The 24,890-nt window shown below is 36.8% G+C and overlaps 10 protein-coding genes and 2 non-coding genes across 12 annotated transcripts; 6 read left to right on the top strand and 6 right to left on the bottom strand.

The window, feature by feature from the left end:
• Positions 1 to 142: 142 nt before the first annotated feature.
• PYC1 (pyruvate carboxylase 1) lies at positions 143 to 3,682 on the top strand (the record flags this gene model as incomplete). Its single annotated transcript, XM_003954987.1, has 1 exon — positions 143 to 3,682. One exon carries the CDS (start codon positions 143 to 145, stop codon positions 3,680 to 3,682), a length of 3,540 nt encoding a protein of 1,179 aa, XP_003955036.1.
• Positions 3,683 to 3,791: 109 nt separating this feature from the next.
• Positions 3,792 to 4,463, bottom strand: DUO1 (Duo1p; the record flags this gene model as incomplete). The annotated part of the gene is made up of 1 exon (XM_003954988.1): positions 3,792 to 4,463. One exon carries the CDS (start codon positions 4,461 to 4,463, stop codon positions 3,792 to 3,794), a length of 672 nt encoding a protein of 223 aa, XP_003955037.1.
• Positions 4,464 to 4,660: 197 nt separating this feature from the next.
• Positions 4,661 to 6,583, top strand: YBP2 (Ybp2p; the record flags this gene model as incomplete). Its single annotated transcript, XM_003954989.1, has 1 exon — positions 4,661 to 6,583. The coding sequence occupies one exon, from the start codon at positions 4,661 to 4,663 to the stop codon at positions 6,581 to 6,583; it is 1,923 nt and encodes a 640-aa protein (XP_003955038.1).
• A 215-nt stretch (positions 6,584 to 6,798) lies between these two features.
• Positions 6,799 to 8,298, top strand: PKP2 (protein kinase PKP2; the record flags this gene model as incomplete). Its single annotated transcript, XM_003954990.1, has 1 exon — positions 6,799 to 8,298. The coding sequence occupies one exon, from the start codon at positions 6,799 to 6,801 to the stop codon at positions 8,296 to 8,298; it is 1,500 nt and encodes a 499-aa protein (XP_003955039.1).
• A 401-nt stretch (positions 8,299 to 8,699) lies between these two features.
• RAD6 (E2 ubiquitin-conjugating protein RAD6) lies at positions 8,700 to 9,161 on the top strand (the record flags this gene model as incomplete). Its single annotated transcript, XM_003954991.1, has 1 exon — positions 8,700 to 9,161. One exon carries the CDS (start codon positions 8,700 to 8,702, stop codon positions 9,159 to 9,161), a length of 462 nt encoding a protein of 153 aa, XP_003955040.1.
• A 144-nt stretch (positions 9,162 to 9,305) lies between these two features.
• On the bottom strand, positions 9,306 to 9,989 carry GEP7 (Gep7p; the record flags this gene model as incomplete). The annotated part of the gene is made up of 1 exon (XM_003954992.1): positions 9,306 to 9,989. One exon carries the CDS (start codon positions 9,987 to 9,989, stop codon positions 9,306 to 9,308), a length of 684 nt encoding a protein of 227 aa, XP_003955041.1.
• Positions 9,990 to 12,544: 2,555 nt separating this feature from the next.
• On the top strand, positions 12,545 to 14,464 carry KAFR0A04720 (uncharacterized protein; the record flags this gene model as incomplete). The annotated part of the gene is made up of 1 exon (XM_003954993.1): positions 12,545 to 14,464. One exon carries the CDS (start codon positions 12,545 to 12,547, stop codon positions 14,462 to 14,464), a length of 1,920 nt encoding a protein of 639 aa, XP_003955042.1.
• Positions 14,465 to 16,593: 2,129 nt separating this feature from the next.
• Positions 16,594 to 16,666, bottom strand: KAFR0Atrna4K. The gene has a single exon. It is a non-coding gene; the product is annotated as a tRNA-Lys (tRNA).
• A 1,977-nt stretch (positions 16,667 to 18,643) lies between these two features.
• On the bottom strand, positions 18,644 to 20,035 carry SDS23 (Sds23p; the record flags this gene model as incomplete). The annotated part of the gene is made up of 1 exon (XM_003954994.1): positions 18,644 to 20,035. One exon carries the CDS (start codon positions 20,033 to 20,035, stop codon positions 18,644 to 18,646), a length of 1,392 nt encoding a protein of 463 aa, XP_003955043.1.
• A 1,052-nt stretch (positions 20,036 to 21,087) lies between these two features.
• OLE1 (stearoyl-CoA 9-desaturase) lies at positions 21,088 to 22,539 on the top strand (the record flags this gene model as incomplete). The annotated part of the gene is made up of 1 exon (XM_003954995.1): positions 21,088 to 22,539. One exon carries the CDS (start codon positions 21,088 to 21,090, stop codon positions 22,537 to 22,539), a length of 1,452 nt encoding a protein of 483 aa, XP_003955044.1.
• Positions 22,540 to 22,852: 313 nt separating this feature from the next.
• ERV14 (cornichon family protein) lies at positions 22,853 to 23,269 on the bottom strand (the record flags this gene model as incomplete). Its single annotated transcript, XM_003954996.1, has 1 exon — positions 22,853 to 23,269. One exon carries the CDS (start codon positions 23,267 to 23,269, stop codon positions 22,853 to 22,855), a length of 417 nt encoding a protein of 138 aa, XP_003955045.1.
• A 344-nt stretch (positions 23,270 to 23,613) lies between these two features.
• On the bottom strand, positions 23,614 to 23,685 carry KAFR0Atrna3E. The gene has a single exon. It is a non-coding gene; the product is annotated as a tRNA-Glu (tRNA).
• Between the last annotated feature and the right edge of the window lie 1,205 nt (positions 23,686 to 24,890).

The raw sequence follows: 24,890 nt of genomic DNA on the forward strand, positions 1-24,890 counted from the left end.
TACCTCCCTGATTACAACGTCAGGTTTTTTCAAGGGTCATCTGATGCATTAAAATGAACTTTATATATATTAAATGGTATACAGAATAACTTTCATGATAAATTAAAGATATAGGCACTAGACCAACTGCATTAATTACTAAATGGTGGATCAAAAATTTAATGGTCTAAAAGATAATTTTGAGCTGTTCGGTTCTAAGAATAAGCTTCTTGTGGCAAACAGAGGTGAAATTCCTATACGTATTTTCCGTACAGCTCATGAACTGTCCATGAGAACTGTAGCTATATATTCCCATGAAGATAAGCTATCAACACACAGATTAAAAGCTGATGAATCTTATTTGATCGGTAAAACAAATCAATTTACTCCCGTTGGTGCATATTTGGCAATTGATGAAATTATCAACATTGCCAAAAAGCATGATATTGACTTCATTCATCCTGGCTATGGTTTCTTATCTGAAAATTCAGAATTTGCAAGGAGAGTGACCGAAGCAAGTATCACTTGGATCGGTCCTCCTGCTGAGGTAATAGAATCGGTGGGTGACAAGGTTAGCGCCAGACATTTGGCTGAAAAAGCACATGTCCCAACTGTACCAGGCACGCCTGGGCCAATAGCTACTGTGCGAGAGGCTCAAGAATTCGTTAACAACTACGGATACCCTATTATTATCAAAGCAGCATATGGAGGGGGTGGAAGAGGTATGAGAGTCGTTAGAGAAGGCGAAGACTTGGATGATGCATTCCATAGAGCTACTTCAGAGGCAAAAACAGCATTTGGAAATGGTACAGTATTTATTGAAAGGTTTTTGGATAAACCAAAACACATTGAGGTTCAATTAATAGCTGATAATTATGGTAATGTTGTACACCTCTTTGAAAGGGATTGCTCGGTGCAAAGAAGACATCAAAAGGTTGTTGAAGTGGCTCCGGCAACAACCTTATCATCTGACTTGAGAAACGCAGTTTTATCTGATGCAATCAAACTGGCGAAGGAAGCCGGCTATAGAAACGCTGGTACGGCGGAATTTCTTGTCGATAAACAAAATCGACACTACTTCATTGAAATTAACCCAAGAATTCAAGTAGAACACACAATTACCGAAGAAATTACAGGAATTGACATCGTGTCAGCTCAAATCCAAATTGCAGCGGGGGCTTCATTGAAAGATTTGGGTCTAATACAAAACCGGATTTTTACGAAAGGTTTTGCAATACAATGCAGAATTACAACTGAAGACCCTTCCAAGAATTTTCAACCCGATACAGGCAGAATCGAAGTTTACGATTCCGCTGGCGGTAATGGTGTCAGATTAGATGGAGGAAATGTATATGCAGGTGCAATAATTTCCCCGCATTATGACTCAATGCTGGTGAAGTGCACCTGTTATGGTGCAACCTATGAAATTGTGCGTCGTAAAATGATAAGGGCTTTGAATGAATTCAGTATTAGAGGTGTAAAAACTAACATACCATTTCTATTGACGTTGTTATCCAATCCTGTATTCATTGATGGCACTTATTGGACCCCTTTTATTGATGATACACCTCAACTCTTCAAGATGGTCGAATCTAAAAATAGAGTACAAAAACTATTAAGATATTTGGCGGATTTGACGGTGAATGGTTCTTCCATCAAAGGACAAATTGGGCTCCCAAAATTGAATAAGAATCCCGATATTCCATTTATCCATGATGCAAATGGTGAAATAATTGATGTTGACAATCAACCTCCACCGGGTGGCTGGAGGAAAATTTTGCTGACACAAGGTCCTGAAGAATTTGTAGAGCAAGTAAGAAGTTTTACAGGCACGTTGCTAATGGATACAACATGGAGAGATGCACATCAGTCTTTATTGGCGACAAGAATTAGGACATATGACCTGGCACAGATTGCACCAACCACAGCGCACGCTCTTTCTGGTGCATTTGCATTGGAATGTTGGGGCGGCGCCACTTTTGATGTTGCAATGAGATTTTTACACGAAGATCCCTGGGAGAGATTAAGAAAGTTAAGAGAATTGGTACCTAATATCCCCTTTCAGATGTTACTACGTGGGGCAAATGGTGTGGCATATTCTTCCTTACCAGATAACGCAATTGATCACTTTGTTGAATTAGCCATAAAAAATGGTGTCGATATCTTCAGAGTCTTTGATTCGTTGAATGATTTAGAACAACTAAAAGTTGGTGTTGATGCAGTAAAAAAGGCTCATGGAGTGGTGGAAGCAACTATCTGTTACTCTGGTGATATGTTACAGCCAGGCAAGAAATACAACTTAGATTACTATCTTGAAGTAGCCGGCCAAATTGTCAAAATGGGGACACATATTCTTGGTATTAAAGATATGGCTGGAACCCTCAAACCCGCGGCGGCAAGGATTTTAATAGGTACTTTGAGGGAAAGATTTCCCGATTTGCCAATTCATGTCCATACGCACGATTCAGCTGGTACAGGTGTAGCTTCTATGGCAGCATGTGCTATCGCAGGAGCGGATATTGTAGATGTCTGCACTAACTCGCTCTCTGGTTTAACATCACAACCTTCAATAACAGCACTCTTAGCTTCATTAGATGGTACGATTGATACTGGTGTTAATGCAGACCATGTTCGTGAACTTGATGCCTACTGGGCAGAGATAAGGTTACTTTATTCTTGTTTTGAGGCTGACTTGAAAGGTCCGGATCCCGAGGTCTACCAACACGAAATACCAGGTGGTCAGTTAACAAATTTACTATTTCAAGCACAGCAGCTTGGCCTCGGTGAAAAATGGATTGAAACTAAAAGGGCTTACAAAGAAGCTAATCTACTGCTAGGTGACATTGTTAAAGTTACACCAACTTCAAAGGTAGTCGGTGATTTAGCACAGTTTATGGTGACTAACAAGTTAAACTCAAATGACGTCAAAAGATTAGCCAATACATTAGATTTGCCAGATTCAGTAATGGATTACTTCGAGGGTTTAATGGGCCAACCATATGGTGGTTTCCCAGAACCGCTCAGAACTGACATACTGAAAGGAAAAAGAAGGAAGCTGACTAGTAGACCAGGTAGGGAATTACCGCCATTCGATTTGACACAAATACGAGAAGAACTTGAATCAAGGTTTGGAGATATTAGTGAATGCGATGTCGCCTCTTACAATATGTATCCAAAAGTCTACGAGGATTTCCGAAGAAGTAGAGAGCAATATGGCGATTTGTCTGTCATACCAACAAAGAGTTTCTTAGCGCCACCTAAAATCGATGAGGAGATTGAAATCAACATCAACCAAGGGAAGCGCTTAATAGTAAAACTACAAGCAATTAGTGATTTGAATCAGAAAACTGGTAATAGAGAAGTATATTTTGAGGTTAATGGTGAGCTAAGAAAAGTTCGCACAGCTGACAAATCGCAAGCAATCTCTGAGGCAGCAAAACCTAAGGCAGATAGCCATAATCCTCTTCAAATTGGTGCACCGATGGCTGGTGTGATTGTGGAGATAAAGGTACACAAGGGTTCATTGGTCAAAAAAGGTCAGCCAGTTGCCGTCTTGAGTGCAATGAAAATGGAGATGCTTATTTCAGCCACCGCTGCTGGGCTTGTTAAGGAAGTTTTAATTAAAGAATCAGAAAATGTCGAAGCTTCTGATCTGTTAATTGTTTTAGAGGAAGAAGTCGTAGAGCTATCTGAAGAGAATTAATTATTTATGTAGACTTTATATTTTTTCGCCTAAGAGCTATATTGAAAAAGCATTAGAAGGGTAATAAAAAGACTAGGAGGGTACAGATAGGTGTCAGGTCAGAAAATAACTATCTGAACAGTTTTCTTTGAGCTTTTATAGTAGATGCTGCAGTTTTATTATTTAATGTTGGAATTCCAGATGTTGTCGATTTAGAAGGTACTTCTCTTTTATGTACATGCGATTTTGACACAATGTTTTTTCCTGCATTTCGAGTTATTGGTATGGCTCTCCTTCTAAAACTTGCTTTGTTCAGCAAGCTAGACGTAGTATTAGTTTCTTGCAGTATTTGCTTCTGCTTTTGGCGCTCAATTTCCTGCTTAAGTCTTTCCACTTCTTCTACTTCAAAATTCAATTCCTGTTCAACACTTCCGTCAGCTCCTTTGAGTTTATTTCTAAGGTTTTCAACGTATGCCGGTTTATTCATAAGTCTATGGATATACCCTGCTTGCGATTGTATATTTATCCATGAATCGAGAATGGTGTTAGTTGACTTGCATACTTCATGAATTCGAGCGATATTCTTAGGAGCTGCCCCTGCCAATACTTTATCAATATTATCTATCATATCAATTATTTTATCCAAGCTTTCGAGTTCCTGAAGCAAAGATTGTGTCGTGATTGCAGATGTTGGTGCAACACTTATTTTATTTCTCGTAGTCAAGTCAAAATTGGATCTCATCTGGTCAAATATCTGCGGAATGAGTTTATTTATTGTAATGTCATCGAGTTGTGGTTCCATTATAATGAATTTAGCTGGTCTTCTATGATATGTCTTATAAATAATGAATAATTGTTTACTGATGATTTCTGTTTTTCAATAAAGTTCGTGTTTCTATTAAGCGATGTTTTTTTTCAATATCAAATCCCATTTAAAGCAGGTAAGAAGAGCTGTAAATAAGTCTATTTTCGATAACTTTAGATCGAGGCTCGAATACTATGACAGATGGTATTGAAGGTATATGCATAAATTTAGAGAGGGCCTTTCAAGAACAAAAGGAGGATATTCTATCTTTGCTTACAATAATTGATATATATGGTTCCAACGTTAACAATAGCAAAGACAAGGACAGTTTGGCAAAATATCTGGATGTCCTCAGCAGATTATTGGAGGACAGTAAAGAAATTACTAATGAACTTGGATGGGAACTTCCAAAAATATTGCTCTTTTACATCGATGACATTCAAGCGGAATCAAGGGAAGCTATGTGTCAGGAGAGAGTTGTCATAAGCATCATGAAATGTTTTGATCAGATATTGCGTTGGGGAAACCCAAAAGAGTGTATCTTGAGTAGTTGTGAGTTGCTGGCTGATTTACATTTGCATCATGATGAGGAAGACGATGAATCATTGTATAAAGACGACAATAGTGATCCTAAAAATTTGAATTCCACAATAGCCGTCTTTGAAATAAAAGCTCAATTGCTCCTTAGTCTGTTGGTAAGATGTTTTGAAAGATTAACAGTGTTGTATCCGACTAAATTTTTGGTTATGATGATCAATGCGGTAACAACATTTGTAAAAAAGAATATAGAGGAAACAGAAAATGCTATCTCCTTTCAACATCTCATCTGTGATTTTTGCATAGAGTTTAAGCCTGTTACTCCATCTTCGAGCGATGGAAGACTTTCAAAGGAAGAATTTATCAAAATTAAAGAGGACGAAAGAGAGCTGCAAATAAAACTTCTAAGAACGTCAATAACATACTTCGTTTCATCTTGCTTCAAAGTAAAAAGTATTGATTTTGACCTATTTTACTTCAATTTGGTTTTGGGAGGTGACCAACATGACGATTTGGAAGAAGAATTCATCAATCTGTGTGCGAAATATTATGATTTACAACACTCTTACGGTATTGACCTGGAAAAAGAGTTTACCCAATGTTTGCAAAACACAAGATCCATGTATAATGAAATGGAAAAACTGTTCCAACCAGCAGCTATTGGGCCCAATGAAACTGATGATTTACAGGCGATATATGAACTCTCCTATCGTCATTCATTGGCAGCTGAGCTACTACACAAGGAGCTGTCTTTAGACCCTTACGGTATCATCATTCTTACCGGCATTTCTTTGATAGCCACGAAGCAAAACCTGTGCTCTGATGTATCCTTAACAGATTCTATTTATCTTTTTTTGAGAACTTCATCTGCTTCTTTATACTCGGAGAACTATCATAATAAGGCAGTAGAAAGTGTAGCCAGATATTGGATATGGGTTGCATTAACGGAAAACACCACGTTTCCCTTGAAGAAGCAGTTGCAAGAGCTCCATGCCATTGTTATAAACGCTTTCCTTCAAATGTTATTATTGAAAAACGCCACACAATCTAGTAACAAAGTATTAAAGATCACTTTCAAACAAATAGCACGGGTTCTGACACTTATTCCTGAAGATACATCCTTCGGATTTATTTTGGACACTTTATTGAGCTGTCCATACACACATTTAAAAGTTGACATGATCAATGTACTACGACATCTAATGACAGCCTCGGAACCGCCTAATTCAAATTCTCTAGCACCCAAAGCAGGGTCTCCTCCAAGCTTACCGCCAAGACTTCCACCAAGGCCTTATATAGTAATAAACGATGACAGAATGGCTGCAGTGCATAGTCTAGCAATGATAACGCTTTTAGCTGCTAAGGACACAAGGAGAAGCCAAAATCATGCTCATATAATCCTTCTTCTGAACTACATGAACTTTTTTGTCAACCTTCGATACAAGTGGGATACTGGTCTATTGCAAACATTCTCGGATGAAGTCTCCCAAACATTCAGCGGTGCTAATGAAGAAGAAATGCCTGAGGTGGGTTTCATAAGGATAGCGAATGAAACATTGAGGAGTTTTCTCCAGCTATAAGTACATTGTATACTCAATATACTTCCAATATATTTTTGCATTTTGACTATTGACGAGCACTTCGGGACACATATCGCACAACTTACAAAATCAAGGGAAAAGAGATGTTGGATGTCGAGATCATTATATCATACCCGAGGAACATACGTTGAGCTTAACAAGCAAAAAATCAATATACTCACTTTCCAGAACTTGGAGTACGATGATATCTAAACATGACGAGGATACAAAGCCTTAATTTTGTAAGAACGAAGCATTTTGTCAAATCACCTAGTATAACGCAAATACCAGATTTTACAAAATATTCTCCAACACGGTCAATAAATGAAGAGCTAGCACCATACCTATGTGAAACTACCAAAGCATTTCCTGCCAAATCCAAATATGTTAATAAGCAACACTATTACCATAATAAAAATGTTCTTCTCGACGACTATCTGAAACGATCACCTCATCCGGTCTCACTAATGCAACTGGCACAATATTACGATGACTCTAAGAAACTAACAAAACAAAAGGTAATACATTCTGGCCAATTCGTTAAAGAGGAACTTATAGTAAGGATTGCATCAAAAATATATCAATTGCAATGTTTACCGTTCAGTGTGGTTAATAATTTCCATTTCGTTCAGGTTTATGAATCATATTATAATATATTTGAGCGATTTAGAAAGTTCCCAAGTATTAGGACATTGGATGACAATTTAAGATTCGTTAATTTTACAAAAAGACTTTTAAGAAGGTTCAATACCCTCAATTCACCTCATTTAGTAATGGGTGCACTAGAATGTACTATATTGGATCTATATCCAACGGATAAAATGGATAATTTGTTATCTGAATTATTGAGAGCACGAATTTCAAGAAGATTAATCGCTGAAGAGCATATTAGCATAACAAATAACTATATGAGCGGTAAGAAAGAAAATACATTAGTCTTAGGTGATATATTTCAAGAATGCTTTGCTAAAAAATATATCTTAGGTGCAAGCAAAAGCTGTGAAAAGTTCATTAAGGATATGTACTTCGAAAATATTCCCCTGCCGAAGCTGATTATTGAAGGTGATGCGTCTTTGAAATTTCTATTTTTACCAACTCATTTAAAATACTTATTCAACGAACTACTCAGAAATATATATGAAGCGACAATGAAGGACTACATTAGAAAAGGTCTCCCTCGTCCTAAACCGATAATAATCACCATTATCGAAAATGAAGACTGTTATATATTTAGGATTGCTGATCAGGCCGGCGGCATTCTTTACCATGATGAAGATATCTGGTCCTTTGGTAAATCTAAAGAAAGGGCAAGAGAATCGCTGGAGAATTTTCATAAACTTCCTGGTTTACAAACGATATCAATATATGATCATTTAAATCAAAACGAAAACATTAGAAAATTTTATGAAAGTTCAAAGGATGCCGTTATACCTTTGGCAAGAACTACGGGAACGTATTCGAATACATCATTGGAGCCAATAACAAATGCAAATCTGGAAATAGGGATTCCTAAATATGAAAGATCTTTGATCCAAATGTTACAAAGATCATATCGATATAAGCTCGGGATTGGACTCGCAATGTGCAAGGTATACTCTGAATATTGGAATGGAGACCTGAAACTTCATTCAGTGTCAGGATATGGTACAGACACTATATTAAAGCTGGGAAATTTAATGAAAAATACTGAAAAGTTACAGTTGGACAAAGTATAGTATCAAATATATAGTTTTAATCTTGTATCACGTGACCCTTTCTAGTTCTTGCAGAGCATTGATCTTTTTTCAATATAGGAAAAGCCAGAAAGGTTCGCCACTCGGAAACATACATTTTGAATGAAGCTACATAGTATAAGACGGCCATTATTCAACGTTTACGCTAGAAGAATCTATCAAGTTTTCAGAGACTATTTCCACGTTTGCCGAGTAGGTAGGTTTATTTTGAAACATAGATATATCTGCATCAAGAAGAATATAAAAATTCGCGAATAAATAAGAGATGTCCACGCCGGCAAGAAGAAGGCTTATGAGAGACTTTAAGGTACGTACTTTTGAATTTATTTACTCTTTTTTTAAACGAAATTTGTACTAACATGTATGTTTCATTTTTTTAGCGTATGAAGGAAGATGCACCACCAGGTGTTTCCGCCTCTCCATTACCAGATAATGTTATGGTATGGAATGCAATGATCATTGGGCCAGCTGATACCCCATACGAGGATGGTACATTTAGATTGTTACTAGAATTTGATGAAGACTATCCAAATAAGCCACCACATGTCAAATTTTTGAGTGAAATGTTCCACCCTAACGTTTATGCAAATGGTGAAATTTGTTTAGATATTTTACAGAATAGATGGACACCAACGTATGACGTTTCCTCCATCTTAACTTCCATTCAAAGTTTATTTAATGATCCAAATCCAGCGTCTCCTGCAAATGTTGAAGCGGCCACATTATTTAAAGATCATAAATCTCAGTATGTGAAGAGAGTGAAAGAAACAGTAGAAAAATCCTGGGAAGATGATATGGATGATATGGAGGATGATAGTGATGAAGAGGATAACGATGAGGAATGAAACGGCAGAAAAGTAACGAATTATTAGTATTTCAGCTTTAAGAGGAAAAGTTTTGTTAATACTGTGCATCTCACGGATAAAGTATATACAAGGTAAAATAGACCGAATTTCTATATATATTTAGGGAAGTTCTGAATTTGAGCGTCATATTTTTGATAGATTAGCTCTCTTCATTTCGATTCTTTTTATACAAGCACTTAGGCATATGATGAAAAATAGTACTAAGACTAGCTTGCTCAATGAATCTAACTCGGCTTTTGGAGAATTTTTCATCAAATCTAATTCATTGAATGGCTGTCCGTTCCTTGCACCATGAGGTCCATACGATATATAATACTGAAGTTGCTTTATGAATGTTGGCAGATCCTTCCAGCTCGTTTCTTTGCTATAAAGTTCTTTAGCTGCCATTTGTACCATATCACGGTCAATTGGATCGAGCTTGGAAAAATTGGACAGTACAGCTTCCGTATTTAAAACGTTTTTCTTTTCATCAAGTATAAATGTGGATTTCAATGTATCCCCTAATTTTTCAGAGTGAATCATCCTTTCAAGCATGTTACGATATGCGTTTCTAGATTCTATTTCTTCACTTTCATCAATCATATTAGGTTTGAAAAGGGCGGCTATATCATCCAATGCTCCAGCTAACGGATTGGCAGTTGATGTTATGCCATGTATATCATTATCCCTTTTACAGACTCTATTTTTTTGTTTCAAAAGTAATGATTGTGGTGGAGTACGGCCCTTTGTTGAAAAGGACTTGTAAACCAGAGATTTGAAGATTCCATTTTGAGGAAATAAACTGGACGAATACCTTACAGGGACCATTTTTTGGTAAACAATTGGCAAAAATTTGGTAACGTGTATATAATTCACAAGGAGCGTTGTTTGCCCTTCTGATTAGATGGATAGAAAGATCTCATTGAGTGACGGATACAAACGGCTCAACTGGAACGGGTAAATTTTTGGTACTCTCTATTCCGTTACACTTATCTTTTCTCGAGCAAATCTGCTATACCAACTTTTTCTAGGAGAAAAAAAACCCGTAGACTCATAATCGAGCTAAAAGTTAAGTCCATCACATGCAGAAAAGAGGATGTTGATAAAGCAGTTTGGGAAATAAACACGTTGTAAATTAACTGTTGGAATTATTTTAATCTTGTCTTGGAAATTTACGACTCTCCGGCTGCCGATCAATTTTGTGGTAAATAGCTTGCTAATAGACAATTCGTTATAAAGAGTGAGGAAGCTCAAGGGAATGTATTGAAGAAAGTACGCGTTATCTGAACTGCGGAAAAAGGAAAGATTGTCGTGTCGCAATCGCCAACTTGAGTAACTAAAGCCCCGGCAAGTCTATAAACACGGCCCTATTGCTTAAAGATGCAAAGGTTCAAGAAATAGATGGCTTCCTGAAAACTGCGCCAATGCGTAAGACTGTGCCAGCACGTAAAACCAGGACTTTCAAAGAGGCCATCATTTGGCACATGATTTGAGTGTCTCAAGTAAGGAAGAATTCAAAACTTTTTCAGTTGAATAGAAACTTCAGACCAAAGAAGTGAACAAGCAACAGGAAGACGCGTGATAAATATGTAGTCATTTGCAGTATGATGTCTGTCTATCTTGCTATTGTTCTCCGACACAGGATTGGAATGTGTGCTCTTTTGCTTTGAAGAAAGACAAAAAAAAAGAAAAGCAAAAGTAGGTAAACCAAACCAGCGCAATTTTTGTTCCCGCCCCCACAAGCTAGTTTTCAGGGAATATTTTTTTTCAGTAAGGGCGCCAAGGAAAGCAGAGAAACTTCTTTAGCGTCTCTTTTATGATGTAACTTCAAATTTGTCAAAACTGCCCAATACAGAAAATGGCCAGTCTATAGCTTGCCGAAGAGATATATACTCGAGATTCCAGGAATTCTCGAGGGGAATGCTCAAGTCGCTTTGATTTTTTGTCATGTTTCTACCTTTTTCCAATTTATGTTGTATGAATCAAGGATTAAGCTATACTTTCCTTCATACCTACGAACACACTTTATTTACTGGTGCAAAAAATTACTTTGACTCCTATCTACACTGTTGTTTCTCGAAATAGTAAGATACTTGTAGGTGATATCCTGCCTAAAAGTGAGAGTCAAGAATTATAACCGCACAAGGCAATTAAAAGAAAGGACTCCTCTGTAAGGATTGTCAAATTCTATATTGTATATTGCCCGATTATTTTTGACATTGAAAGGCCGTACCACTATTTTATGTAATCTTGCCTACTAGTAGGAACTATTGTTCGAGCTGTTAATTTCAAGAGTCATATAATACTGGAGTTGAAAGCTATACTACCAACCTTCGATAGCCGAAGCTGATGCAACAGTTTTTTCCTAGTGTGGAATACCCGTGTTCTGCCAAGTATTTTTTTTGCTCTTTGCTTGCAGGTATTTCTTCCATGCACTGTCAGGATCTCTGACCAAAAGAATTTGAAAAAAGAAAAGTGAAGAAAAAAGAAAAGTAACAAGAAAAAGAAAAGTTCATCTGTAAATATTTCCTATCCCCCCCTGGAGTCAAGGAGGCCAGCTTTAGTAAAAAGAGATAGGGAATACCATTGAGTTTAGCTTGCTATCTGGCAAAACTTGACGTAACAGCAGTTGTCCTGGATTTATCTGGGTGCTAAGTTAAGTTATTTTCAAAAGGAAAATCTCGTATTTGTCCAACATTTTAAAAGGTAACTTCAGTTCGCACGCGGAGATCGATCGAGATTTCCGGTGACCTTTGACGGTGTGTACTTTCTTGCACAGTTTCTCCGTACATCACTGTGCAGGCAAAAAAAATAAATTGAAAAGCCGCTTTGGTCAACAAGTATTATCTGAGGCATTCCTAAAGGGATCCTTATTTCTTTGTTTTTTACTTAATTAGGAATATTCTCATGCAGGTAAGCTTGGCTGTCAGTCAGGAAATCGTATGGTAAATATTCTCGGGGACTGAAGGTTTTTCATGATTTTGACTTCTATACATTGTGAAGAAATTTTTCCCTAAAGTAGACAACATATGCTTGAACACATTCTAAAAGTTAATTTGACGTTCTATGTGCAACCACATAGTAGCAGTACAAAAGTTGTGAAGTTTATGTGAAATTTTCTCGCGTTCCTGTGACATCAAGTACAAGAGCTACTATTTGTTTTGCATTCTCTCAACACACAAGTAATTCACAGCATTTTTTTCAAGAAAGTATAGTAGTTACATGTCAAATAATTGTTTTGAGTAACAATTTACTGAAATCCAATATATATCTATATATATATATGTGAATTTTAGGTTCATATTAAATTCAATTAGGTATTAGTTATTTTTGGGCAATATTGTTAGCAAAAGCGACTTACTTTACTAGATAGACGAAAAAGAATGAAATTGATAAACCTCTATCAAGCATTGTCGCTGGTTATGGGCTACCAATTGGCCTTAGCCATGGCAGCGTCTGAAGCCTTCACAAATTCCACATCCAAAAATTCGCTTTCCGCTTCAGGTGTATTTTCTAACAGTTCAAGCTCAATTTCGTCAAGTACCATATCTTCCTCCCTCTCAAAGACCGGCAGTTCAAGTATTTTGTCAACCATCACATCTTCCGCTTTGAGCTCCACTGAGGGAAAGTCATCCTCAGCTTCTATTGGCTCCGCATCTTACATATTTTCCAACTCCTCTTCGATTGTCGGTTCAAGCACGCTAAGCTCTGCTGTTTCCAGCTCAAGTGCTGCCTCCAGTTCTTCTGCCGTCTCTGGCTCCTCTGCTGCTTCAAGCTCAAGCGCTGTCTCTAGCTCCTCTGCTGTCTCCAGCTCCTCTGCTGCTTCAAGCTCAAGCGCTGTCTCCAGCTCCTCTGCTGTTTCCAGCTCAAGTGCCGCCTCCAGTTCTTCTGCCGTCTCTAGCTCAAGCGCTGTCTCTAGCTCCTCTGCTGTTTCCAGCTCATCCGCTGTCTCCAGCTCATCCGCTGTCTCCAGCTCCTCTGCTGCCTCTAGCTCCTCTGCTGTCTCAAGCTATGCTGCTGTCTCAAGCTCTGCTGCTGTTACCAATTTGGTTGCTGCCTCAAGCTCTTTCCCAACTTCTAGTGAATCAGCCTCTTATTCATTCTCCAACTCATCTTCTGCTGCCTCTAGCTCCTCTTCTGTGTCGAGCTCAAGTGCTGTCTCTAGCTCCTCTGCTGTCTCCAGCTCTTCTGCTGCTGCAAGCTCAAGTGCTGCCTCTAGCTCTTCTGCCATCTCAAGCTCAGCTGCCTCTGCCTTGGACGCTCAGTCATTGAGTAGAACAACTTCAGCTACAGCCTATTCTTCTACTGTAAGCTCCTCATTCCTTGGATACACTAATTCAACAGAGTCATCGACCGCTGCTCAGTCATCGACTGTTTCGGTACCAGCTTCTAGCACCTCCCCTGTAAGTTCTTCTGTCCTCTCAGAAAGCATACCAGCTTCAGAATCCACTGGATCAGCGTTAGATGCAGTCTCTGCAAATAGGGCAAGCTCTTTCGCAGATTACGTATCTTCCTCTTCCAACGTTTTGAGCTCCTCAACACCTGTCTCCAATGCCATTACCTCCTCCAATCCTCAAGCTGTTTCAAGCTCAAACCCAGGAAACAATGTTATCTCAAGTACAGCAGTTACTACAGCAAGTTCAGACGTTACAAGTGCCAACGGTTCTCTGATCTCTGGAGCATCGGATATTGCCGGCATGGATGAAAGCAGAACTGTTTCCGCTTCTACTATCACTTCCGCTGCTGATGACGTTTACGCCACTGTTACCGCCACCGAAACTAACGTGGAGACTGTAACTTGTACTGACACATCCTGCGAGAACATTGCTCCAACATCCACTTCCGCTGCTGATGACGTTTACGCCACTGTTACTGCCACCGAAACTAACGTGGAGACTGTAACTTGTACAGAATCATCTTGCACAAATGTTGCTAGTATACTCCACGGCGAAACAGGAACTGCGGGTCAAGATTCCTCTAACACCAATACCCAATCAACTGCCAGTTTGGAGGGTCAAGCCGTCTCTTCATCTAAGCAAGAGTCAGTTGCCACAAACGGCGCTTCCATATCCACTAATACAGCCGCTCAAGCTACTATTGTCACTTCTTCTGGTGAAACTACCATTGTAACTTCTACTACTTCCATAAACATGTCCAATGAAAGTGGCGCTTTATCCAATACAGAAACTATGGCTACCTCTGAGACCGCATCTGTAACTATAGCTACGGGTGCAGCCCCAGCATTAAATGTTCATGGTCATTTACTCGCTACCTTTTTCATTCTTTTATCTATAATTTTCTGATTCAAGCTACGTAACGGTATTTTTTTAACTATTGTTTGCACAAATATTCTGTACTTTGTTTCGTACCCACTTATATAAATATTTTATACTTCGTAATTGATATTTTTCTGGATCCAATCAAAGAATCACTGCAGTTAGTTTAGCAGTTAATGGAACTTAGACTTATCTGTTTAAGCAGGCGAATTATACACTAACAGTGCAATTGATGGTAGTATATTTACCAGATATTATATTGCCGCTGTAATTTTTAAGGGTGAGAACTTGAAAAAAAAATGTAGTCTTTCAAGAGAAAGGAATAATGGAATCTTATAAGAGCTAGACAGTTAACATACAACAAGAACGAATAATAGAAAGAGGTTTAGCATGTGGAGGAACATACATTAGCATAAAAGCTCATTCTTCCGAAAAAAGAGCCTGAAAATAATATGAGTTCATGCATTACAATTCAGTTGTGCGAAGAAACGAAAAGTCTTCACGGTTTCAATCATCGGACTGTCATATTGGCATTCGAATTATTACTTTTTTAAAATATCCGTCCAAAAGATCAAACGTCCACTTTTATATTCAAATACTTAAAAAAGCACATATGGTATTTCACGTCATAAGAAGGTCGTTTTTTTTAAGGAATATTGTACTTATCTGCATCTGTGCCTCCTCATTTTTTCCTAGTTTTTTTCTTTTCTTTTTTTGTCGTCCTATCGTCCATGCAATTCGCTCCTAGCATGTAGTTTATACAAGGTTTTTAGTTAGGCAGCGTAACGACTCTGAACAAAGGTTTCAAAAAATAATTTATAAGGAAGTAAAGCCCATTGTTAGTAGGATCTCTGGATTACTTTGCATTCGATAATGTTCATATTGGTGCACGACTTTTATTTAGGAATGTTAATGTTTTTAAAAAATAGTTTTTTCTTAGCTTGCACTCATTAGTGGAACAAAAGTTATACAAAGCCGAAGCCATTAAATACTGCAAAAGGTTAGAAAAATCTATTTTAACAGGCCTCTAAAGTGCTGGTCCAAACTGTATGGCGAAACATATCTAAGGAAATATTTATACATCTTTCCAATGGCCTATTATGATCTGAGCATAATGCATACAATGATATCAAGCTCTACATATGGCGCAAAGCGTGTTTCAATTGATTAAATACAGAATTCTGAGTAGCATCAAGCAAACGCCAAACCGTTTCAATTGTAGTTTTGGTACAACAAAAAAAGATGCTTCAAATATAACACAATTATTACCTACATCCTGGAAAATATAATAAAATGAGAAGGAGCTTTCCTTGTGAAGGCTGTCTTAGACGCCAATCCTGGGGCTACTTTCTTTTGTCAAAAGAATTACTTTTTGACACTTTAATAGCCAAGGTTTTCCTTATGAAGATATTTTATGAGACAGCAGAAGCAAAATGCCCCAGAACAAGCGATACGCAAAAAAGGAAAAGAAGAACTTAGTTTTTATTCAAAAATTGTGAGATTACGTCTTGCTACAAGATTGGGAAAGAACACTGCGCCCGACAAGTGTATAATAGGTTCATACACTCATAGATTATAAGAGATGCCGATTATTACGCGAAGGTAAATGCCGTAAAGGAAAGTAGATACTATCCGGCGAAATATAAACAGGTGGGTATTCCTAGAACTTGATAGTATTATAGTATGTATTCTCGTCGGAAAAAAACAACATTTAACAATCAATCAATCACGTATTGGAAGTTACAGCCTTTTATAACTTGGCACGACCTCCGCAATAGGAAAATTTTATAATAAGATCTGTAACAGAACGCCTTCTCGTACCGGTAGTCGTATCAAGGAATCCGCCTAAATAGAGCTATATGCCCAGCTAGTTATCTATCATGCAGACTTCTGTTCTGAAACGAGCCCTGACCAAAGTGGTCGAGAATATCGACTACCACCCGCGCTATCTTCCGGGTAGCTGTAAAAATTAAAAGAATATCATGCGCTATATAATATGCGAGATATTATTGAGGATGACGGAAGCAAGCATTTCAGATATGTAAATAGTACCAAAAAATGATAATACTTATTCGCAACCTTGTATATAATTACAACTTGATGCCCGGAGGGGAGCCTTTACTCCGCGGAGGGTTCCAATTTGAACAGCGAAAAAAAGCCCTGTAGGGGGCTCGAACCCCTAACCTTGTGATTAAGAGTCACACGCGCTACCGATTGCGCCAACAAGGCTTTTTTTGTGTGTATCTGTTGTAACATAGACTGGGGAACTACAACATTAAGCTCTAAATTCGTGTGACTGTTTTCCCAGAATCAAAACCTAGACACCCGCTGTCCAATCTATTAAATTAAATATTTCACATTATTGATTTTGATTGAATATTAGTGAAAACTTTTCATAGACGCAACTTTTGTCATCTTGAAGAATTCCACACTATAAAAAGGAATTCTTCGTCATATTTGTTCTTAATCTTTTATCTTACTTTATAATTATATATAAAAAAAGAGACAAGCCATTTGATACGCTTTTAGCTATAGTTATACGATCAGATCGATTTCCACGCTCTCTGTCCCTGAATTAGAATATACACCAGCCGTGTCATATTCCCCCTGTGTTATCTGTCTTGTTACCGTATTGAACTTACAATAGTATCTGCCCTAAGTTCAATACAGTAAAACAGATAATACGAAGCACGCCTTGCGTAAATTCTAATTCAGGGACAGGGACAGTGGAAATCGATCTGATCTTCTAACTATAGCTAAAAGCGTGTCAAAAAGCTTGTTTTTTTAATATGTAAATGCTGGAAATGGCAATATACTGACATTTCAATGTTTTGATAGTTAGAATATTGAACTGTCAGCATAATGCTGTTTCCAGCAAAAAGGTTAAGAACAAATATGTCAAAAGTTGGGTCCATGAAATTTTCACTAATAGTCATCCAAAATCAATAATGTGAAATAATTAGTTTAATAAATTGAACATCGGCTGTCTAGGTTTTGATTCTGGGAAAGCAGTCACACGAACTTAGAGCTTGATGTTGAATTTCCCGGTCTATGTTACAACAATATTCAAACTATTGAAGCGAAACAATATAGCGGCGTATAATACCATAGCACATATTCTTAGACGAGAAGTTTATGGATTGGTAAATTGCAACGAAGATTCGAACACATCGGTTTAACATAATACGAAGACTCGCTGTTTGCATAAATACGCAAAAGCGATATGACGTCGTACAAGGTACAAATGAAAAATATTTATCATGCCGTCGACAATAGTGTCATGAGATTTAAAGCTATAAATAAACGTCATCTAGTATCGACGAAATACTTGCTCCTCTACTGATGAATATGCGTTTACATAAAAAAAGAAGGAAGATTACTGGTTTTTCTACTATATAGTTTATACTGAGCTCACACTTTATTTTATTTGATATATTACAACTAACTCTTGGATTTTATTTATTACTCAATACCATCAACTGGCAGCTCTCTAAGAGAGCAAAAAGATTACTGTCAGCTAATATTTCTAGAAAAACATTCAAGCAAATAGTTGAATGCCTCTTTCTTCCTTTTACTCTTCAATAATATGAATTAATGAAGCTACAAGCTCAACAAAAATCAAACCATGGGATTGATATCAGCTATCTATTTCATTACAATATTGTTGGTCGATCTCCCACGAGAAACTCCACTGCCGCCACTTCCTAACAGAGGCTAGAATGTCTCAAAATTGAAATATCGATCAGCGTTCCTAAATAAGAGCAGCATATGCGATGCAATAAACGTCTCATGGAACTGCTTTTTGGGACTACTCAATTTCGGTCTCATTTTGATATTGCTGGCCTTCAACTTAACGGTGCAAATTGCAAATATAACCAGTCAACAATGTAGTAATTTAAACACAAGAATTTGAGTTCTTTGTTTTGGTATCTTGGAATAAAAAAGGAAGTTTAAAAGGAAAGTGACGTAATGTTTTTAGATTGCAAGATATGTAATTAACTACCGATTAGTAGCGCCCCTGTAACATTCGAAGAAATTCCGATGAAAGAGCTTTAAAAGAGTAGGTTTTGGGATGTTAGGTGTGTATCTGAGGTAAGTGATACATTTTGGAACTCTCCCTCTGGCGTAATGGCAACCAACAAATAACGCAGAAAAGCTAATAGTTATAAGGGACTATATATCTGTGTGTGTATCTAATTCTATAACCTATCTATGATTTCTTGCAAAATGAGGATCAATTTCTTTATGCTCAGTCTGCTTTCTAGCGAGAATATTTAAAATATCAGTTAATGAGACTACACCGACTAATTTACCTGTTTTTTTCTTATTGCCATCGTAGTCTATCGATTCTTCACTTTCATTGGATGGTTTTACAACCCATAATCTGTGTGATTTTGTAGCCACCAATTTGGCTATCGTTCTAGCTAGTGATGAAGATGGATAAACGTGGAAAATTGGGAAAGAGTCCTTGCCCCCATTTTCCAGACCTCTTTTATTTAAAATTATCGAAATGAAATGACGACAGGTATTTGTTAGTAAATGATATTGTGAGGTATTTGTTAAGTGTTTGACATCTGTCACAGAGATATTACCGATTAAAGTATTTGAAGAATCCACGATTGCAATGGACGAAATTTTTTCGTTGTGCATTCTAAGTAAGGCCATTATTAATTGTTCATCCCCATGTATTGATATAATTTTCGAAAAATTGTTCATTGAACCAATATTCAAATCTTTTAAACTAGAGTTGAAAAGAGGTTCTAAATCTTTGAAAGATCTTGCATTATCCCAAAGATATTTAACCAGACGACGTTGGGATAATATACCTGTGATCTGGGTCATTTCTTTATTTGTAATGGCGATACGATGGACACCAGAACCTAATATATTGATTACATTTGATAAATTTTCTAATTCTGAAAGTTTATAAAATGGATTTTTTGGAGTAAGTTTGATTAGTTCTCCAACTTTGATTGGATTTTCAAGCTCTTTAAAATTCGGAATTTCTATTTTATTTAATGCCAACAGTAGATAGGAATTTAAATCATTATAGTCGAACGAAGACACGTTGTTTATATCATCCGTATCAAACTGAACAGGTAATGATGTTAATTGATGTTTGATCAATTTATTGAAAGCTTGTTCTACCAATAGACCGTTGTTTATAAATATAAGTTTATTCGACTCGATTAAGTTTGATAATTGTATATGTTGCCATTTTTGCAAATGAACTGTATGAAGGCCTTGAGATGGAGACTTTTGTAGAAATGGAAGGGAAGTAAACTGATCATGGTTAATATTAGATAGTTTGGAGTCACTATTTAATGACATAGATGATATGGAGGTATTTGATGAAGAGAGATTGGAGTTGTTGCTGAAACTTCTAGATAAGTTGAGCTCATCCTCTTGGTCAGTCAATACAGTATTAGTTGTTTGTCGACGAGATGTGTTCACATTATGAGAGTAATGTATCTGTTGTTGCGATGGATGGACCCTGGGAAGCTGAGGTGGAGTAGATAATAATTCGACTATGGAAGCATGTTTCTTAGCGGTTTGAGGAACGCTCGCTAATAACGTGTTATCATTACTATAAGGCATTTCAGAACGTGCAAATGCGAATATTGCTATTAAATAATGTGATATGCTAAGAGAGCTGTTGTAAACGCAGCTAGTTATGAATAAAATTGCCTTGAGATCTGAAGTTTCCAATAAGATTGCTCATCGTTATTTTCCAAAATTTTTTTTTTTCTATATCCGATTTTCGACCTCAAAGTTGCTGACCTGAAAAAGAAACGACTAGTCACATATCTCATTTTTGAGTCCATCAAAATGCACGTGATCTCGAATCAAAACTAAAAAAAGATTACTTTTAATTACTTTGCAGCGTAAGAGCCGAGAGATATGTCAGGTACGAAAGTCAAAAGCAAGAAATCAGAAAAACTCCGACCTGCTTTCTGGAAGCATTTTCTGCAGTAGAGGAAGTCATACTATGAGTATTTACATAAGCTTACCGGAATCCAGAAACATTCTAAGGATGTAAATTGGTTGAGAACCGAGCTTAGCAAAACGTAAGTCTCGGTGGCTCAACTATATTTTCTCGACTATTCGCATTCATCGAGGAAGCATGATGATCCGTTAAGGCCGTGTTCTTGCAGGTGCTTGTGAGAGCGAAGGAGAACAGAATATTGTCGCTGAAGGACGATAAAAAATGGTGAAAGCTACTGATAATACGTTGTATCATATAGAAGGAATTATTCTTGTTGAAATATTCTGGCTACGGCGACGGAAGAAACGTCTTCTAAGGAACTGGGTTTTCGCATTCAATACAATTGTTATTCGAGAGTCCTTGTGTGAGACATATACATGGCGGTTGTGTTACCTTTTTTTCCTGGTTTTCAACAAAATGGACCCGAAGTCTTTACTTGTGACAGGCTGAGTTATGAATGATTTTATTTAGTGATGAGCTACTAATTTGCCTTTGTTGAAATCCAGATAAGACAGTGTTTTGCTTACTGCTATTTATTCGATTCAACAATACTGTAAGGCACTAGATATAAAAGACAGCATTTACTTGTGTCACAACCTCTTACTCAAATTTGTCTTGCATCTTATTCACGTTACACATAAAGTGAAAACAAACACATAGAGACATGTCTCCCACATTAACAGGTACCGTCATGGCTAATGCTGCTTTTGAAGAAGACCCAACTCGATACGAAGAGGTGGATGTTAAACATGCAAATATAATAGCTACAGGTTTGAATAAGAAGCAATTAAGAGTTGTCAACGGTCTTGGATCATTTATGGGCTCGAAAGAAATGGTTGATCTCAGTCTCAAAACTCCAAAATTACATATATCAGAACAGCCATGGACGTTTTCAAATTGGTATAAACATTTAAACTGGTTAAACATTATACTGGTTATAGTCATACCATTGATCGGATGGATGGTATATTTCACCAATGCAGTGCCATTGAAAAGAGAAACTTTTTATTTCGCTATATTTTACTATGGTATTGGAGGACTTTCAATAACTGCTGGCTATCATAGGTTATGGTCACACAGATCATATTCCGCAATATGGCCATTGAGACTGTTTTTTGCTTTTTTTGGCGCTGCATCTGTAGAAGGTTCTATTAAATGGTGGGGCCACTCTCATAGAATTCACCATAGATACACTGACACTAAGAGAGATCCATATGATGCAAGACGTGGTCTCTTTTATTCGCATATGGGTTGGATGATCTTGAAGCCAAATCCGAAATACAAAGCTAGGGCTGACATTTCTGATTTAAATGACGATTGGATAGTTAGATTTCAACACCGTCACTACATTCCTATCATGGTACTTTCCGCATTTATTGTTCCATCTCTTGTCTGTGGACATTTCTTCGACGATTATTTGGGTGGATTCATATACGCCGGAATAATAAGAGTCTTTATGATACAGCAAGCTACCTTTTGTATCAATTCAATGGCGCATTATATTGGCACACAACCTTTTGATGATAAAAGAACTCCTCGTGATAATTGGCTCACTGCATTGGTCACATTTGGTGAAGGCTACCATAATTTCCACCATGAATTTCCTACTGATTACAGAAATGCAATTAAATGGTACCAATACGATCCAACTAAAGTTTTTATTTACTTATCCTCAATAATTGGTCTTTCTTCCAATCTGAAAAAATTCCCACAAAATGCAATTGAACAAGGTTTAATTCAACAGATTGAAAAAAAAATTAATTCACAGAAAAGAAACTTAAATTGGGGCCCAAGACTTACAGACTTACCAGTTTGGAATTATAGTGAATTTCAAAGGCAAATTGAAAAAAATGAAAGGAAATTAACTATTATCGGTGGAGTTGTTCATGATGTCACAGATTTCATAAATGAGCATCCCGGTGGTGAACCATTGATCAAGGAGGCATTAGGTAAAGATGCCACAAGAGTATTTAGCGGAGGTGTTTATTCTCATTCAAATGCTGCTTATAATATCTTGGCTACATTAAGAGTCGCTGTAATCAATGAGAAACAAAATACCGCTGTAACTTTTGCCCGTAAAAGAGGTGAAAAATATGACAGAACAAAGGCTAATTGAGGTGACAAAAGTCTTTATGCTTAGGCATTAATAATAAGCAGCTTTCCTTCATGGTTATCTGATCAGATTTTCATGTAGTTCACTCAAAATTTAGGAAAACTTTTCAATATTATCAGTATATGTGTATAGCTGTTTAAATATAAATTGGTTCCTTAAATATTTTTTTCGTATCATGCTTGGATGATAGAAAAGAAACAAAAGTCGACATCTATACTTTATTATATATCTACACATTTGAATTCTTCAAGCCTCCCTCATTTATCCTTTTTTGAAAATTGACTCCTAATGGGAGGTTCCTCGCAAAATATTCTGTCTAATAGTCGTTACCACCTTCATCGATTAAAGCCATGATCATTCTGTATAAGTAGAAGAAGAACATCAATAGATGGAAACCTAATTTCAAGAAACTCTCTCTCTTATGTTTACCTAAGGTCCTGAAAATTTCAGTAGCATCTAATAATTGAACTTTAGTGTAAATTTTGTTCAAGTTATAGGCTAAAACTGGTAAGTTTACCAAAAAGACGAACCAGTACCCGTTTACTAAAAATAATAAACTTATGAATGCATGTAAAGCGGCTTCTGGCATGATTAACTTATTCACTTTTGAGCATAATTCAATTGGGTTGATATAATCTGCTTCTAAATCAGCATATAATATAGTGAAATGAACTTGTCCAAATAAATTGATACAGTTTGCTATAACAGCAAAAATAAATAACCAGGCACCCATTGTATAAAAAATACTCTTCGAAGTTTTGCGAGTGTTATATTAGTTGATTGAATTGAACGGTATATAACAAATTTGCGGATGTTACTAACTTGATCTAGGCTGGAATGTTGTTGATATCGAATGACAAAAGTTGTCAGACCCTAATATATGTTGATTAAGTCAAAACAAAATTACAGATACTTGTGCCGAAACTAATAACATACGATCACGCTGTAACTTGCCAAAAAAATTTTCTTTTGGTAATAGCTTTACCCCTCCTTCGTCCCTTGCAACCACCATGGATATACAAAAAAAAAACGAAAAATTCAAAAGTCACGGGATCAAATTAAAAAATATCAAATTTACTCCGATACGGGGAGTCGAACCCCGGTCTCCACGGTGAAAGCGTGATGTGATAGCCGTTACACTATATCGGATTATATTTGGTTGTAACATAACAACTGGGGAACTACAACATTAAGCTCTAAGTTCGCATGACTGATTTCCCAGAATCAAAACCTAAATACCCGCTATCCAATTTATTAAACTAAATAATTCACATTAGTGAATTTGGTTGAATATTAGTGAAAACTTTTCATAGACGCAACTTTTGTCATCTTGAAGAATTCCACACTATAAAAGGGAATTCTTCTTCATATTTGTCCTTAATCTTTTATTTTACTTTATAATTTTATATATTAAAAAAGACAAGCTTTTGATACGCTTTTAGCTATAGTTATAAGATCAGATCGATTCCAAGCTCCCTGTCCCTGGGTTAGAATATGCACAAGCCGTGTCATATTCCCTCCGTATTATCTGTCTTGTTACCGTATTGAACTTACAATATTGATGGAGAAAGAGACTTTTGCATATATAGCCTAGGATATTCATTATAGCAAGATCCATCGAATGCATCGGCAGTCTTTTATAGCATTTAACTATGTAGGAGCAGCTGACTATTTCATCATAGAATATTCACTCGCAGGACCACTCGCAAACTATTATTAATTCTAACAACATTGTTGGAAATGACAGTACATGGACATTTACAATAGGTTAGGAGCTACACCAACAAACTTGTGACAAAACTAAAACGATTTCAATGTTAGCGAATCAGTGATAAGAGGTTGTTGAATGTTTGCTAAATTTTTATATTAGTTTTTTAATAATTAGTTCGTATGTGACTAATTGAATTTTGGAAAATGTTATAGAGGATTGCTATCAACATTCTTTGACCGACAAGCTAAAAAATATGAACAATAGTTCTCTATACTTTTGGAATAATAATCATGCAGGTAAAGGTTAGATATTCAGAGCTTTCGTTTACAAGTGGCTTTGAGGCAATAACATACGACTTTTGACGAAAGTATAAATACAGAAATTATATATTTTTGTCGTCGCTATCTGCTAATGTCACAGAGAAAGCAGTTGAACTGCTTTGTCTCCGACACCTTACCCCTCACAACAATGAACTATTTTCCTAAAAATATACTCAAGAAGAAATGATGTTTAAAAAATGCCAATTAAGCAAGCGCCATCACAATGAACTAAAACATGGCAAACTAGAGTATGAGCACAGTATTGCCATAAAATCTGCAGAAATCATTTAGAAATTCATGTAATGCTGAATCAGTAAACTTCT

This window comes from Kazachstania africana, chromosome 1 (genome assembly GCF_000304475.1).
Source record: "Kazachstania africana CBS 2517 chromosome 1, complete genome".
In the NCBI taxonomy this organism is placed as follows: Eukaryota; Fungi; Ascomycota; class Saccharomycetes; order Saccharomycetales; family Saccharomycetaceae; genus Kazachstania; species Kazachstania africana.